Below are 16,163 nucleotides of genomic sequence, written 5' to 3' on the forward strand. Positions count from 1 at the left end.
GTTTTCTGTCTGTGGAAAACGAACATGGTTAGAATTGTTGTAGCCTAGCATTTTCTGTTTTGTACTTATTCTCTGTGTGCAGAGCTTTTATCATCCATGTGTTTCCCTCTCAACTGCATTTTGAAGTGGGGAACTTTTCTACAAGGTAAACATGTAAACATGGAACTGTATTGCCATATAAAATTTGCAAATGCACACAATGTCACTTTCTAGGTGTAGCAATATAAGGGAAGACTTGCTATGCTCCGTGTCAATTGCAATCCCAATTTACAAGTTTATTACCAAATGTTTGGCATGAAATGAGTCAGTGTAGCTGGGTTTATGGCAGCCAAAAGGGATGGAATCTTAGAGTCTCATATCCATTACTTCTCCCCTCCAATGGCATACATTTCCTTAAGAGGCTCATTTCTTTACTATGCAACATATAATCTATTACACTGAAGGTGGCATATGCCATTGTTATGTTGTATCTACTAGGTATGTGCACCAGCCACAAGATTCACCTTGTATCTACAGTTGCAATGTTGTGAAGCAAGCTAACCTGTTTTGGATCTACTTAGTGACCTTTCAGTTTAACCCAATACCAAAGTGACAGCCTGTAGGTCCACAAGGCGATGCCAGGGCAACATCCTTGCCCCAATTCATACCACCAGAACAATTTATGACTGCCACTGTTTCATACATGACAGAACAATGGCAAATCTACCCTATTGCATTTAAGTATTGTAGTGGTTTTTCAGATTGAGAGACCATCTTCAATGTCATGTCTCTCTTTGAAAGACTGAAATGATTCAAGAGCTCAAGTGCCCACAGAGACCATCCATTGATTCAGTAGAATCTGATGGTCTACAATGACTGAAGCCACTGAGGAATACAAATATGATCAGCAAAAAGCATTGCCCTTTCAGTTTCTAGATTGGCAGTGGGCACATGGCAGGACATCTTCTCACATATGGTACAGTTATTTATTTATTCATTATCTAACATGTTTGTTATCCCACATTTCAGGAAGTATTACCAAGGTGGTCTACGTTCTTCAAAAAGAAGTAACTTCTTGGAGAGCAGCTATATATTAATACTAGAGAAGAAAACAAAATTCCCAATAAGAACTGATGCAATTATTCTGGATTTTATTTTAAAGTGTTACGCATCAAGGTCACTTCTATTACTAAAGTCATGACACATGTAGGGGTCCACATGTGGGGGTGTTTGTTTTTAGATAAGCAAAATTAATAAACCCTGGATTATCCAATTATTGTTTATCCAGGAACTGGGTAAATCCAGTTCATAAATATTTTCCTACTTGGCTGTGTCTTCTATCAAATATTTGTTAACGAAAAACTAACATGTTTACATGCAAACAGAATTGGCAATATGTTAAGAAATGCATTTTTAGTAAACTTGCAGACTGCATGTTTGGATTTAAAGATTCTGTTGACAAATACTGATGGGATCAAAATCATTACCGAAAGGGAGTAATGGTCCAGCTCTATTTATCTTATCAGATTAAAAGTGTGTTAGTCACAAATCTGTCAACGGGCATAACCATAACTGTATCTAGTTGAAAGCAATGTGACGAGACTTAGGAGCAACTAGTATTAAGAAATTTTTTGGCATGTTGCGGCTTAGAACTTTGAACTAATGTAACACTGTTTCCCCCCAAAAAAAACCTACAAACACACACACACACACACACACACACACACACGTTCTAATGTACTTTCAATGTTTGTTATTGATATAAGTATTGCTTATAAGAACATGATCATGCATAAAGTAGGTTATAATTTTATCATCTTTAGAGCAGCAAAAGATTCTGCCATGAACATGCCATTCTAACTGAATACAACTGAATTTAGCGGCAAGGCCCAACCCTACCATTATAATGCCAAAAATGATAGTTGCTGAGGCCAGGGAGGAATTTGCAAGGTTTTGGAGGTCAGCGCTGTTTGCAACCACATTTGCTCAGCCTAAACATGTCTGCATACTACTCCTACATATTCAGGGAAAGAATAACTGGGAGGATTCTAGCTCAAATGCTCCTACTGCAACCCTGGCTTTCAGGTCAGGCTGTTTTCAGTCCACTAAAACTGGTCTGAAATGCAAAGGACCCAAGTATGGGCAACATATAGGCCAGTCTAGGTAGCTGAGTGTTCACGCAAAGCAAGGAGGATTCTCTCGAAGACCACAGGACAAGAGGAAATGATTGCATTTCCATTCTCTGCCTACTGTGTTCATGACAATACCCATAGCCCAAACTGATGCAGACAAATTTTACATCATGTCATTTGACCTTTAGGAGGGCATTCTACTCTGTACAGTGGATGAGAATAGGGCTGGATCTAGACACATCAAAGAAGTGTTTCGGTTTAAAGTGTTGTAAATTTAAACAGGGAAAACAGGTAGAGAAAAACGGGACACCACATCACCATCTGGTGGCACAATGTTATATCGCATATACAACGCATATAAATCGTGTTTTCTTTACCAGTCTAGCTGAGTCCTAGGACTGCCCTTCAGTGGGTTATCATGATTAAGACCGTGCTACAGAAACCATTGCAATGAAAAAGGAACTGAGGCCTGCTTTGCTCCATGCATTTCTGATATTCTGCACATGTACAAAATCCTGTCAAGTTCTATGCATGCACAAAAATACAAAGGCATTGATGAAACATCAGTGGTGTAACCCAACTCTACATTTGGTAGCAATGGTGGCCTGCATTGGCACCATGCACTTCCACTTGCCACAGATGATTATGTTTCATTTGCATTATCCCAAGTGAAAACTTAAGCCAAGGAGAGAGGCATTTGCCTGCAAAACACGGCATCGCTTCTCCCTCTTCTTCCTGTGGCTTTTGTAATACAGCTCAGCTACTCCTCTGGAAGTTGACCTTTGACTTTCCTTCTTTATTGTTTCCAAAGGTGTATGGTGGAGAAAGCTGTTGATGGGCAGACTGTGTTCAAGCTTACAGTCTCTGAGAAAGAGACCATGTTTTATTATCGCACTGCAAATGGGCTGCAGCCACCGATAAAAGTAATGACACTGGGGAGAATTCTTGTGAAGGAATGGAATCATCTTAGCGTGCAGGTGAGTGAAATGACAACACACACACACATTTAGCATGGGTAATGTCTTGAATTGTATGATTGGGGCATAGCTGAACAAACACCAAAGAGGCAGAGTTCAGGTTAAAATATATTGCTATATACTGGTATATATTATTGTAAAAGGGTAAATCCTGTCAGGCTAACCTTTTAGAGTTTTTAAAAAACAAAGTGTTGATTAGTATATGGATACAGGGGCGCCGACTTATAAAAAATATTGGGGGGGCCCATACCGGGGTCCTGCCGCTGGTTCGCTCGGGTAGCCGGGAGAACGCAGTTCGAGGTGGCGGTGTTGGGGAGAGACCCTCGCTCAGGGCGCCACTAGACTTGGCGGCCGGCGGCCTATCTGGGGGGTTTTGGAGCGTATTTCGGCGGAGCGATTGGGGAGGAGGGGGCTTGTTGCCGGATTCTTCAGCTGAGCCGGAGATCCGCTGCTGGGGGTCCCTGGGCCGAGTTGTGAGCACGGCCTGCTGAAGGGAGATCCAGCCGATTGCGCGACGGGGACGGCCGGGGCTCTCCGGCTAGGGCGCGCGGCTGGCTGGCTGGCGAGGGAGCAGGTGGGGAGGAGGCGGGGGTCCTCACTCTCTTAGGAAACGCACCCGCGCGCCCGATTGCCACAAAGTCCGAAGGGTGCGTGTGTGGAATTAAAAAGCAAAAACGAGATACGGGCAGGGCAGGCAAAGAGTTTTCTGCAAGAGGATGGAGGGCAGGTTGAAGAGAAAATCACTCAGGATGAGACAGTCAAATCAGCCATGATAAAATGGGCTCAGGATATTGGGTATAACATCATGTTTGAGGACTGGGAAAGGTTATGGACCACCGGAATGAAATTCACGGCATGTAATGCCTTGAAGGAAAATATTATGAAAATGATTTATAGGTGGTACATGACCCCAGTCAAGCTTGCAAAAATATATCACCTGTCTGATAATAAATGTTGGAAATGTAAGGAGGCTGAAGGGACATTCTTTCACCTCTGGTGGACTTGTCCAAAAGTGAAGGCCTTCTGGGAAATGATCTATAATGAGTTTAAAAAGGTATTTAAGTATACCTTTCCCAAGAAACCAGAGGCCTTCCTCTTGGGCATTGTTGGCCAGAAAGTGTTAAAGAAGGATAGAACTTTCTTTATGTATGCAACTACAGCAGCAAGAATACTTATCGCAAAATATTGGAAGACACAAGATTTGCCCACACTGGAAGAGTGGCAGACGCAATTGATGGACTACATGGAACTGGCTGAAATGACTGGCAGAATCCGAGATTTGGGAGAAGAAACAACGGAAGAGGACTGGAAAAAATTTAAGGACTATTTACAAAAACAATATAAGTTGTATGAATGTTAAAAATTTACACGATTCGGAAACTATAGCTTCAGCAATTAGATTTGGGAAACAGGAAATTATATTTTAAGTAAGAAAAGGTCAAAATCTAAGGTAATACTATGTTTAATTTAAGATATAAGTAACTGATGAAAAGTATGTTAAATTTAGAGGTATAGTATTTGAAAAGTACAAAATAAGGTACGAAACAAGGTAATAATTTGCTGATATCTTTATTATAAAGAATGCAGGGTAAGGGAGATGCGAGGAAGTCCAGTTAGTTATATAAAAAATGTGTTGAATGGTTGGTTTTCTTTTCTTCTTTTTCTTTTTTTCTTTTTCTTGTTCTTTTACTTTTTTCTTCAGTGTATGTTTCTAACTTTGTATTTGAAAACTTAATAAAATATTTATGAAAAAAAAGAAGAGAAAATCCTTTCGCTTTTTTGGGGCGCAGGGAAGTCTCAGAGCCGGAGGTTGGGGAAGGGACCCCCTTTGCTCTGCCCTCTTCTCCCGTCTTAGATTCGCATGGGGGTCCCCGCCCGAGCTTGCCTGGCCACCGGGCCACACAAGGGCCGCGCTCTATGCGGCGCACCTTGCTAGCCGCGCAGCAGCTGTCCTCCGCGGCTGCGGAGCGGCCCTGCGCTGGTGCCCAGCCCCTCTGGGCGCCCGCTGCGCTGCCAATGACAAGCGGGCGACGTCGCGGGCGGGGAAGGCGTCGCTTTCTTTCCCGATCCTGCATCCTCCCAGTCTTCCAGCCCTTTTTTGGGTTGGAAGCTCGTCTTGTTCGCCCTTCTCCTTTCTTCACCCTGCGCGCAATTTTCCTCCCTCGTCTCCCTCCCCATTTCTCCTTCCTTCCTGACTGACTGACTGACGGGCTCGGGCTCGGGCTCGGGCTCAGGCTCCGGGTCGGGCTCGGGCTCCGGGTCGGGCTCAGGCTCAGGCTCGGGCTCCGGGTCGGGCTCAGGCTCAGGCTCGGGCTCGGGCAGCCACAGCGTCGGCGGTGTTGGCGATCGGCGGCGCGGGGGGATGGCCCTCCCGGGGGAGCCGGCGCTGCTCAATGGGGTTGCCAAGGAGACAGGCCGGCCGCCCCCCTCCCCCGGCCCGGCGCCCCCCGCCGCGCAGGTGCCCGTTATCGAGCTGGTGCGCGCCGGGCGCCCTATAAAAGCCGCGGACGCGCCCACCGCCGCCCGAGATTATTGGGGGGGCTAAGCCCCCCCAAACGAATTTTTGAGGGGGCTCGGGCCCCCTCAAGCCCCATGGAGTCGGCGCCTATGTATGGATAGGAGGTTAGAGTTTCAAAAATCATTTGATAAAGCAATTCACCCCAAACTCCTGAATATGCTTAACCATCAAAGGATAAAACAGGTCCATTTATGGATCAGTACCTAGTGAAAAAACAAGAAGCAGAGTAGGAATGAATGAAGAGTTCTCAAAACAGTGGAATGTAAGTGGAGTCCCCTAAGATTCAGATTTGGGTCCTGAGCTTTTTAACTTGTTCATGAATGATGCAGATTTAGGGGCAAGCAGTGAGATGGTCACATTTGCTGGTGATGCCAACTTGTTCAAGGTGGTTAGGCTAATCTAAAAAAGTAAGTAAGTGGTGTAGGGATGATTGCTGGTTGCAGAGCACACTCACCACCAGCAGGCAGCCTCAGCCTGCCTGCACGCGTGACCTTCGGGTGCGGAGCACACTCCCCCTCACAAACAAAGCCACAGCTGTTTGAACATCGTGCCCTCTGTCTAACCTTTTGCGGTCTCAGTAGTCTGCGGTGTCCTGTCTGTAACCTTTATCTCTGAGACCTTTGTCTCCTTCATCATACATTGTGCAAGGGGGAAATGACGTGGTGGAAACAGGTGCCAAAATAACTTTGTACCACCCCACTATCTCGGGACTGGAAAATGTATCCACCTGGGTTTGCATATTGTGTCAATAAAAGGAGCCTCCACAGAGCTGGCCAGCAGCTTGCTTGCAGCTCACCTGTGCGCAGCTCACCTGCATTATCAACTCCTGCCTCATGTCCTTCACTTCATCTGGCACCCAATGTGGGGCTCGAACCCATGACCCTGAGATCAAGAGTCTCATGCTCTACCAACTGAGCTAGCCGGGCTCTGGTCTTGCAGTGAAGGTAAATGGAATTGTTCAGCTAACGTTTTTTGCTTTCTACCGGGTCTGTAAGCAAAGCATTGCTTGCCAAGTTACCAGAGGTGCATCCACCCTCTTATTTCCTGCAGAGAGGGGCCCATGCACACGGATATGGTTTACCACAAAAACTTACAGCATGCTGGCTGATTAGATACAGCAAAGAGAGAGAAAAGATTCAATAAATGTTCATCTATTTGAGGTGTGATTTGAGCTATTGGCAATTGATGAATCAATCGATAGACAAATTGTGAGTCCAGCACTAATTTGAAGGGTGTGGCTGGAAAGAACTGGAAAACTAAAATCGAAGCAGCAATTTGTTTATTGAGGCGAGGGAAACAGGTTGAGGTGGAGTGAATTTAATACAGAACTCTGCAGTTCCAGGAAGTTGGTATGTCAGCACCTCCCTCCCCTGAAAACAGAGGAATGTAAGTGGAGTCCCCCTAAGAATCAGATTTGGGTCCTGAGCTTTTAAACTTGTTCATGAATGATACAGATTTAGGGGCAAGCAGTGACATTTGCTGGTGATGCCAGCTTGTTTGAGGTGGTTAAGTTAATCTAAAAAAGGAATGTAAGTGGCTGGTTGGCCACTGTGAGAATATGATGCTGGACTAGATGGGCCATTGGCCTGATCCATCAAGCTCTTCTTAACTAATAATGGGATGCCTATCAAAGAGGATATCAGTACTATCAGGGTATTGGCAATCTGTATAGTTTAGAACATTGCATTTTACTCACACAAATACACCAGCACTTTTCTACTTATGTGATTGCTAATTTATGTGAAGTATAACTTGTATGTGAACAGTTCTTTCTGTACTGGATTGAACTAATGGTGCGATCACTATGCAATCCCTGTATATGATACTTCTTAAACCCAGGATGCTATTCATCCATCCATCCCCAATGTCTAAAGTTTACATGTTGTTTGCTTGTTTATTCATTTATTTGATGATGCAAATGGTACTTCAACTACTTATTAAGTACTTTGTATAAGAGACTACATGTTCTAAATGAGGGGTTGGCGACCTTTTGGGGCCGGTGGGTACAATTGAAATCTTGAGGAAGTGCTATGGGCACTACTCACAAAATGTCTGCTGTGGGAGTGTGACATTACACAAAATGGCTGCCATGGGGACATGTAGAAGAGGCCAATCCAGTGTAAACAGGAACTGAGTAGGAAGAGCAAACAGTTCCTCATGCATTATGAGACCTTTCATGAGCACTATAGGAGGTACTGGCAGACATGTTGTGACTGACAGCTATTTTGAAACAATATAAATCATTTGTTAACCTTTTCAGCACTTGTGTGCAGCAGTTTTCTTTAAGTCAGAATTGTTTTTGATAATTTCTTGAAAAACCAATTCCTACCTTTTATTATTCCTCCCTCCTTTGGTTCTCTCTATTTCTTCTTCTTGATGTACCAGCAAATTGGTGTGAAAAAAATGTTTGGTTGTTGGATTAAAAGCAGTGACCTTAAGGCCAAGCTAATGAACTTTACACCCAGAAGATGTTACATTTATGCTATTACTGTCAACCACACCTTGTGGACTGAAAAGTTGCTAAATGCTGGGATTTTGCTGTGAAAATTAGGTCACATTTTCTTAAATGATTAGGATGCAACCATGTCTTCTGTGCCAATCCTGGTCTTAAACAGAGATTGCAGAGAGACCTATCATGAAATGCTTGGAGTTTCCAAATTGTCCAGCCAAGCTTGCTTGATTATTTATTTAAAGCATTTTTATCCCAGTTTTCAGCTAATAAAAAAATGTTGCTGGAGTAGAGTACAAATGTCAGCTATACGAAAGTCCCTGCCTTCACGATTTAAATCTAAAAGACACAACACAAAAGGGAAAACAATTGGAGGGAAGGAGGGAGAAGGCAAAATTCAATGATGCTTTCTCAGCTATAGAATTCTTGTAATGACCAGTTGGAGTAAAGTACAAGAAGAAGAGCTACTGGTAGGCCCCACAGTCCCATCTCTTTCACTTTCCTATAGTCTGATGGAATAGCTGCTCAGACTTAATGCACACAGATGTCAGGGACCGTGCTGAGGAGGGCTGCACTGAGGAGGAATGGTGGGAGCCTCCCCCCTGCTCCTGATTAGGATCCTGAATCTTTCCAGGAGCAGGAGGACAGTGTAGATTTGGAACAGTGGTTTGCAGAGGGACATAGTTCAGAAGGCAGAAGCTGGGAAATACTGGATGGGGAACAGCTAGGAGAAGCAGCACTGGGAAGAGAGAGAGCTAACGGATTCACTGTCTCTGGAAAACATTCATCCACCCAGCTCAGGGACAAGAAGAGCTGATAGGGTGGCAGAACAGAAAGCACATAGATTACGAGCTCAGGTTACAAGACGCAGTAGTGATGCAGGTGACTAGGGAGGAAGTGGGTGGACCTCTTAATTGGGAGCACCACCATTCCTAGGAAATGGATTATTTGTTCTCTCGCTGTGATCATTAAAGTTCCTAACTGGTAAGAAAACTCATTTTCCTTTGTTCTGCTTATCTACTGTCCGGGGGGAGAAGCTGATTCCCTGAAGCCTGACAACATGTGACTTAGGCTTTGCAGGTCTGTGGCTTGAACTTACCACTATTATGAGGGCTGTTCCCATGAGGTTTGTTTGTAGATATAACTTCCACAACTTGAGGATATGGGTCTCAGAAAAGTTTGGGTGAGGAGAGGCCACAGTTCAGCAAGAGGCCAAATGTTTTATGCATAAGGTGCTGTGTTTGCATGTGCAAGGCCCCTGGCAACCAGTGGCGTAGCGTGGGGGTGCCAGGGGTGCCGGCCGCACCGGGCGCAACATCTGGGGGGGGGGGGCGTGAGTCCAGAGGGAAGGGACAAGTTCCTTCCTCCGCCGGGCTCCCCGCCGCCGCCGCCAGCCTTCCGCCCTAGCGCGCGCGCGCCCCCCGCCGCCGCTGCGGCTGCGCTCCACTCACTGCTCGCAGGAGGAGCAGCCGCTGCAGCAGCGCCGACGCCGCCACCGACGCCTGGCTGGGCACGGGCAGCCTCCGCACCCCGCCGCCGCCGCCATCCCCTCGGCCCAGCCACAGGCGGTGGCTGCTTTGCCGACTGGGAGGGAGGAGAGTTCCGAGGGGCCTCGCCGTGCCCTGCGCTCCCCAAAACCCTCCGAGAGGAAGCCGGTGGGCAGGCGAGGGTATCCCGGCAGAAGGGGGCGCCGCTGGCTCCGGCTCTCAGCGCAAGTCTCAGCCGGGGGGGGGCGAGGACGGAGCACGGCTGGAAGCCCCCGGACCCGGCCGGGAGGAGGAGAGGCGCTCGCCAAGCCCGGATCTGGAGCTCCACCTACAGCCCAAGGAGAGGAGGGGGCGGGGAGGCGCCCGAGGGGAGGGGGCTTCGGCTGCCTCGGCCCGCGGGGGCTCCGCAAATAATAAATTTAATAAATTCCTGCTGAGCCTTTGGGGGGGTCCTTGGCTCCTTCGCTCGCCCCCAGCCCCAGTGGCGTAGCGTGGGGGGTGCAGGGGGGCCGGGCGCAACATCTGGGGGGCGCTCGCTCGCACTCGAGTGCTAAAATCCACGGGTTAGGGGGCGCAAATTACTTGCCTTGCCCCGGGTGCTGACAACCCACGCTATGCCACTGCTGGTAACACCTGTTGTTTTGTTCTTCAAAGATTTCCTAGTCGTCCCTCTAGCCCAGGTTTTGTGTATATTGGCCTAAGACACACAAATATGTTTTCTCTGCACCATTTTTGTGAGGTTTGTCCACCTCCAAAATTTCCACTTTTAGAAGCCTCTAGACAGCTACCATCAGAGTATAGAATACTGAGCCTGATAGAGCAGTGGTCTGACTTTGTATAAGGCAGCTTCATATGTTAACTCATAACCGAATAAACTTTTTGACAGTGGGAAATCCATTTCTATGAGGAAAAAATTATGATGCTAGTCCAAAATTCCATGTTCCAACCTTCCACTACAGTAACTAAGATGTCAACAGCTGGCCTTTCCTCACCTTCCCAATACTAGTGTCAGGGCCCAAACTGGCTTCCCAGCCCCAGAACTGTTTTATTTATTTGTATATCGTGAAACTGATTTAAACAAAAAACTATGAGAAGTACAAAATATCAGTTAAAACCAAAACAATGTAAGAATGAAATCAAGGGGGGGGGGGAAAGCATGGGTCGTATGACTGGAAAGTTACAGGAACAGTAATTTGTTTTCATAAGAAGGGTTGCTTGAATAGCCAACTCTCAGGTTGGTGCCTAAAATTCATTACCAGACGGTGCTAGCTTGATTTCATTAGTTAGAGAGTTCATTAATCCTAGTGCCAACACATTAAATGCACAGTTTCTTGCTGACGACAGCCTGACAGTGCCACGCGCTGCAAGATCTGCCTCAGGGTCAGATTATAAAGATCAGGCACAGGTATAAGGAATGAGGTGATCTTTTAAGTTCACTGGCCCCAGGTTGCTTAGGGCTTTATATGCTAGTAGTAAGACCTTTACTATTGGATCCTTTTGGAGAGAAGATTGAGAGATGGCTACTACTCACTCAATAAAGTGGAAGGAACAAGGTTTCCAGGCTGCCATCTCTTAAAAGAATCGCCAAGGTGCAATCCAACACTTGCTGTCCCCTTTGTTGACCAGAAACTCAGTTCAGCTTTGCTCAGCCTCCACTTTTTAATGGCTTTGTATACCATGCAAACCCAGCAGTTCCACTGTGTGTTATTTTATTGGCCTTTAAGGCCAGGCTATGGGCCAGAGGCTCTAGGGCAGCTGATAGAAACTCCCCCATGGTAACAGTTGATTTGAAAAGGGTAGCAGATAGGCTACACCTGGATCAGGTACAAACCACCTGCCACAGATAAGTTATTGCAGGTGATACGTAATCTTTGTTCTGACTGTTCTGTAGGATTGAGATGTAATCTAGCTTTCTTGGGATTGCTCCCTCACATTCTCTGTCTAAAAGGATAAACAAAAGGATGAAGTTTTAAGTTCTTTAGGAATGTTGTGCTTTGATATCCACACTGGATATGGTGTGAGTGTCCATAAGAGTCTGCCAGCTAGGAATGTTTGTTGCAAATTCAGTGTCTGTAATTATTAAATTATGTTTTTACTAGCCTTTATTTTGCCTGATCATATCTGTGTAACTCTGCCGTGTTTTGGCAGACAGCAGCACATTAAAAGCCCTAGAAAGAAAGTTTAAATTCGAAATGCAAAGAGGTAACCAGAACTGAATTACTCTCCTGGGAGCAAAATGCTCTTAGAGTGCCTGTTGAAATCAGCATTATCATTTCAATGCATGTCAAATGTGAGTCATTTCCTAGTTTAGGCAAAATTTCTTTATAAATCTTTAAATCTTCCAGTTCTTTCAAGAAAAGGTTAAAGTACTTATGATTTAATGAGACCGCTTTACATCATAACTGTTTGACTATCAAGAGAAAACTTGTCCTTTCCAATTTGTAAAATCTTTTTTTTTTATTATTTTCCTCGAATGTTTTTAGGTAGTCTATATTTTATAGTTAATGCCAAGAAACTGACAACCTTAAATAGCCTGAGCAAAACATTTACTTCCTCATCTTAAGTGTACAAAGTAACTGTAAATCAAGAGGAGCATCCCTCAAGGTTCGCAGGCTGTGATCAAGGCACCTATCTGTAATTTCACATTATTTGGGCCTCAAGTATTTTATCATCTTTTATTTTTCAAGTTGCATTCGCTGGTTACTTGTAAGGCTGAAATGCTGCGTGCTATTTACATGGGAGTAAGTCCTATTGCTGTATCTGTCCACACCAGCTGCTATTTAATTTGATGTCATTTTGATGCCCAGTTGATTGTTTTACTTATATTTTGTAAAAGGTCCTAAGCGTGATCATGTATGCAGGACCGGCCCAGGACATTTTGCTGCTGTAGGCAAAATGCCCTGCTGGCCCCACAACTGCAACTGCGCTCTTGCCTGTGGCTGTGCCTGCACTGCACCCACAATGCAGTGACAGCAGCAAGGGTCTGGGGGTGAGAGCAGTCGCACTGCTGCAGTGGTGCAGGCAAAGTCCCAGCATAGCTGGCAGTGGCGCAATGGTGATGGGGAGCAGGTTGGCTCAGCCACCCGTGCCAAATAGCTTCACCTCACCTTGTTGATGGACTGCTCCTGCATAAATGTATGAATGGCTCCATAAAGGGGCTGGGCAGGCTGTTATGCTTATTAAACTGTAGCCAGTAGTGTGGCATGGGGGGTACAAGGGGGTGGTTGCTCCAGGCACAACCTAGTTCGAGGAGCAAAATTTCAGCACCTGGTGCTGCCTCAATACAGCTGTGTGCTTCTGTGGGTGGGCTCCACTGAAAATAGCTTCTCCATGCAGACCAGGAAGTGACCTCTTTAGACAATGGAACAGCTCTTCTTTTCTCATTTCTGTGGCTGTGATCTCCTGGGTAATGCAGACACCATTGGGCAGTTGAATGCACATGTGTAGTCCATCCATTTTCCTCCCACCCACCACCTTCATGTGGCCCCAGGCTCTAGCAACCCACTGTAGCATAGGGTTCTGGACACTTTTCCCCTACCTTCTAATATCATTATTAGGGGTCACTTTGGCTTACCCAGAATGTGACTTTCTTTTCACTTACTTTTCATAATTTCCCTTGAGTTTGGATCATTTGAGTAACCTCCACATGACTGAGTTATATTTCTAGAAATGGGGGGAAATGTAAATATATTTATAATTTGTTTTGAATACGTAGCAGAATTGTGTTTTGTCCCAATATCTCAAGGACCTCCCCTTCCAACATGAACTTACCTTGACCTTACTTTTGTCATCAGAAGCCCTTGTACAAGGGAGGCGTAAATCGTGGCAACAAGGGAACAGGCATTTTCAGTGGTGACTCCACAAATGTGGGATGCTTTCCCCCGGGAAATTAAAAATGCGAAACTGCCACCCGAAAGGCCCTGTCACAGGTCAGCAGTCAGGGGTTTGCACCATGCATAGTGTCCCAAGTGCTAGTGAAACAGACACATATCAACTGCAGATGGGTAGTAAAATGTGCCTACCCAGACTATTGATCATAGAGGCCCACTTATGCCTCAAGAAGAAATAAGTTGGGAATAACAACAACAAAAGGAACCTATTTGCATAACATTTGCATGTGTTAATTTATACTGTAGACCTGAATTTAGACATTATTTCCATAATTTAAATGGAAATACAATGCATCTCACTCTGCTGGTGAACAAGACTGTGACTTATGTATTGGCACAGCCTGCTGTCCAGGTACTAACTGCTCATGGGTAGCCTCAAGGTCCTTGTTCTCTCTTCTTATATTTTGTTATCTTTAAACCAGACTTGGACTAGGCAGTCCTCCAAAGAAAACAGTTGTGGAGAACTTTTGGCCCTCCATATATTGCAGAACTACAACTCTCACCAACCCCAGCAAGCATAGTCAGTGACCAGCAGTGATGGGAGTTGTAGTTCTGCAACATCTGGAGAGCCAAAGTTTCCCCACATCGGAAATAGAGGTTGCTTTCAAATAGAGGACTGTCCTCTGAGAACCCTTCAAAGAGAGGGCTGTCCACTGCAAAATTAGGATGCATGACCACCCTCATATTGAAGGAACATAATTTATGATGGAAAATTTTATGAGAATGATCCACTGTGCTCCTGAGTAGCTTCCATTCATTTTAATGTGTTTTTGGAGGAGAATGTCCCAGAAGATTTAGTCTTATGTCCTTTAAATGATGGGTGACAACTCTGCAGGTCATACCAATAATGGAAGTGGTACCAAAATAAAGCATTTGTGCAGAGAGTTAATGTTTTTGCTGCATATGCTCTTTCCACTGCTATGATGGGAGTTCCTGCTGTTGTCCTGGACTGTCATCCATGCACTACCAATGGACTGACATGAAGCCAGCATGGGTGCTTTGTGGTCTGTATGGATTGGGTTCACTGATTCCGTACATCTGAAACGTTTTTGGGAGGGGGTGGAATCATAATGTGGATGCCCTTAAGCATCTGCCTGGAAGTAGTTCTATTCCAACGTGCCCTATGGATTAATCAATGTGTACTTCTTATTGCTAATCTCTCTTATCTCTGCAAGTACTTTCTTATTCTTTGGGTGATAAAAGAACAAAGATTTGCTTCAAGAACAATACCTCATTTGACATCTATATCTTACTGTTAATTTACATGATTACATACAGTTCAGAGTGTGGGGGAGAACCCTAAATCAGTGGTAGAACTGTAATTTTGAAGAGGCGGAGGAGGTGGGGAGAATGCCTGCATTATCATAAGATTGCATCAAATGAACTCCAGTAGCTTTTGTTTAAATTAATTTTGGTAAACCTTTTTGATGTAGCTGTTTTGGTGTTAAAAGACAGCTTGATAAATCCTTTAACTTGTCTCTTTTGATGTTATAATCAAGATCCTTGGATTTGGAATCCTGTTTCGTTTGTAATTAGGGGAAAAACACAGTAATGATGTGGCAAGGAAGCAATTGTTCGTGATTGGTTTTTACACGTGATGATGAGGCGCCCTTGATTGTTACAGCTTATTCCTAAGGCTCTGATCCTGTTAATACTTGTTTAACAAGGGGAATTTCAGCAGGTGCTGATTCTCTCACAGGAATAACAAGAGCTGCACCTGCCCAAGATTCAGCATAACTATAAATTGTACAGGTGTGCCATATTTGCCATTGCATCAGGTCTCTCTGCTGCTTAATATTTTAGAAGTAGTCTTTATGGTGCTTGAGACTTCCCAAAATTACATTGTTGGTTTTGAATTTGCTTTTATATTTGTGTTGCTGAACATAAATTTTCTCTTGCTCATTTAAAGTTCTGCTTCTTTTCCCTCTCTGCATTGTGAGTGGATGGAGGGAAGCTTGTTGTAGATGAGGAGAAAGATAGTGATTTGCCACACTGTTACATGGAACAAGCATGTTTTCTCCTGCTCTGGAGAGTACCAACAACTTGAAGTTACAAGAAGGGAGATTCTGACTAAACTTCAGGAAGAACTTTCTGACAGTAAGAGCTGTTTGACAGTGGAGTTTCCTTCATTGGAGGTTTCTAAGCAGAGGTTAGATGGCCATCTGTCACTGATCCTTTAGCAGAGATTCCTGAATTTCAGGGGGTTGGACTAGATGGCCCTTAGGGTCCCTTCCAACTGTACAATTCTATGATTCTATGCAGGCCAGCCAAGGGGAGGGTGGGTATTTTCTACCTCCACTATCAGAGGTAGCATGTCTCTGAATAGCAGTTGCTGGGAATCACAGGAGGACAGAGTGCAGTTGTGCCCATGTCCTGGTTGCAGGCTTTCCACAGGCATCTGATTGGCCGCTGTGAGAACAGGATGCTGGATTAGATAGGCCACTGGCCTGACCCAACAGGCTCGCCTTATGACTAACTATGAAAGTCTGTTGCAACATGGTATTAAGTGGAGGCCCAAATGATCTCAGTGTCGGCTATCACTGTTCTTGGACCAGGATAGCCTAGTCACAGTGGCTGATGTAATAGAAACCTCAAGTGTAGACGTTTGCAATATTGCTGAGTTGCCAAGTGGACCACTTTACCATGCACATCTAAAAGCTCCCGTATGAACTGTTAACTAAGAAATTTAAGACCAGGTTAGTTATGCTATGGCCTGCAGACGTTCATTTCA

At 45.0% G+C, this 16,163-nt stretch overlaps 1 protein-coding gene and 1 long non-coding RNA gene across 7 annotated transcripts in view; one reads left to right on the top strand and one right to left on the bottom strand.

Moving 5' to 3' along the window:
* Window positions 1–660, bottom strand: part of LOC308582714 — a 45,202-nt gene extending 44,542 nt beyond the window's left edge. Inside the window, exon 1 of one of the 2 annotated variants that reach the window (XR_014005790.1) lies at window positions 542–660. This is a non-coding gene — a long non-coding RNA (uncharacterized lncRNA). The remainder of the gene's footprint in view (window positions 1–541) is intronic. The other variant, XR_014005791.1, reaches the window with a different exon arrangement.
* USH2A (usherin) overlaps window positions 1–16,163 on the top strand; it is a 457,494-nt gene that overhangs the window by 2,346 nt on the left and 438,985 nt on the right. For all 5 annotated transcript variants that reach the window (XM_081185934.1, XM_081185935.1, XM_081185936.1 and 2 more), the window contains exon 3: window positions 2,923–3,088. In XM_081185934.1, coding sequence (XP_081042060.1) covers window positions 2,923–3,088 — 166 coding nt within the window. The remainder of the gene's footprint in view (window positions 1–2,922; window positions 3,089–16,163) is intronic.

The sequence above is a fragment of the Podarcis bocagei genome, assembly GCF_964188305.1.
Source record: "Podarcis bocagei genome assembly, chromosome: 3".
In the NCBI taxonomy this organism is placed as follows: Eukaryota; Metazoa; Chordata; class Lepidosauria; order Squamata; family Lacertidae; genus Podarcis; species Podarcis bocagei.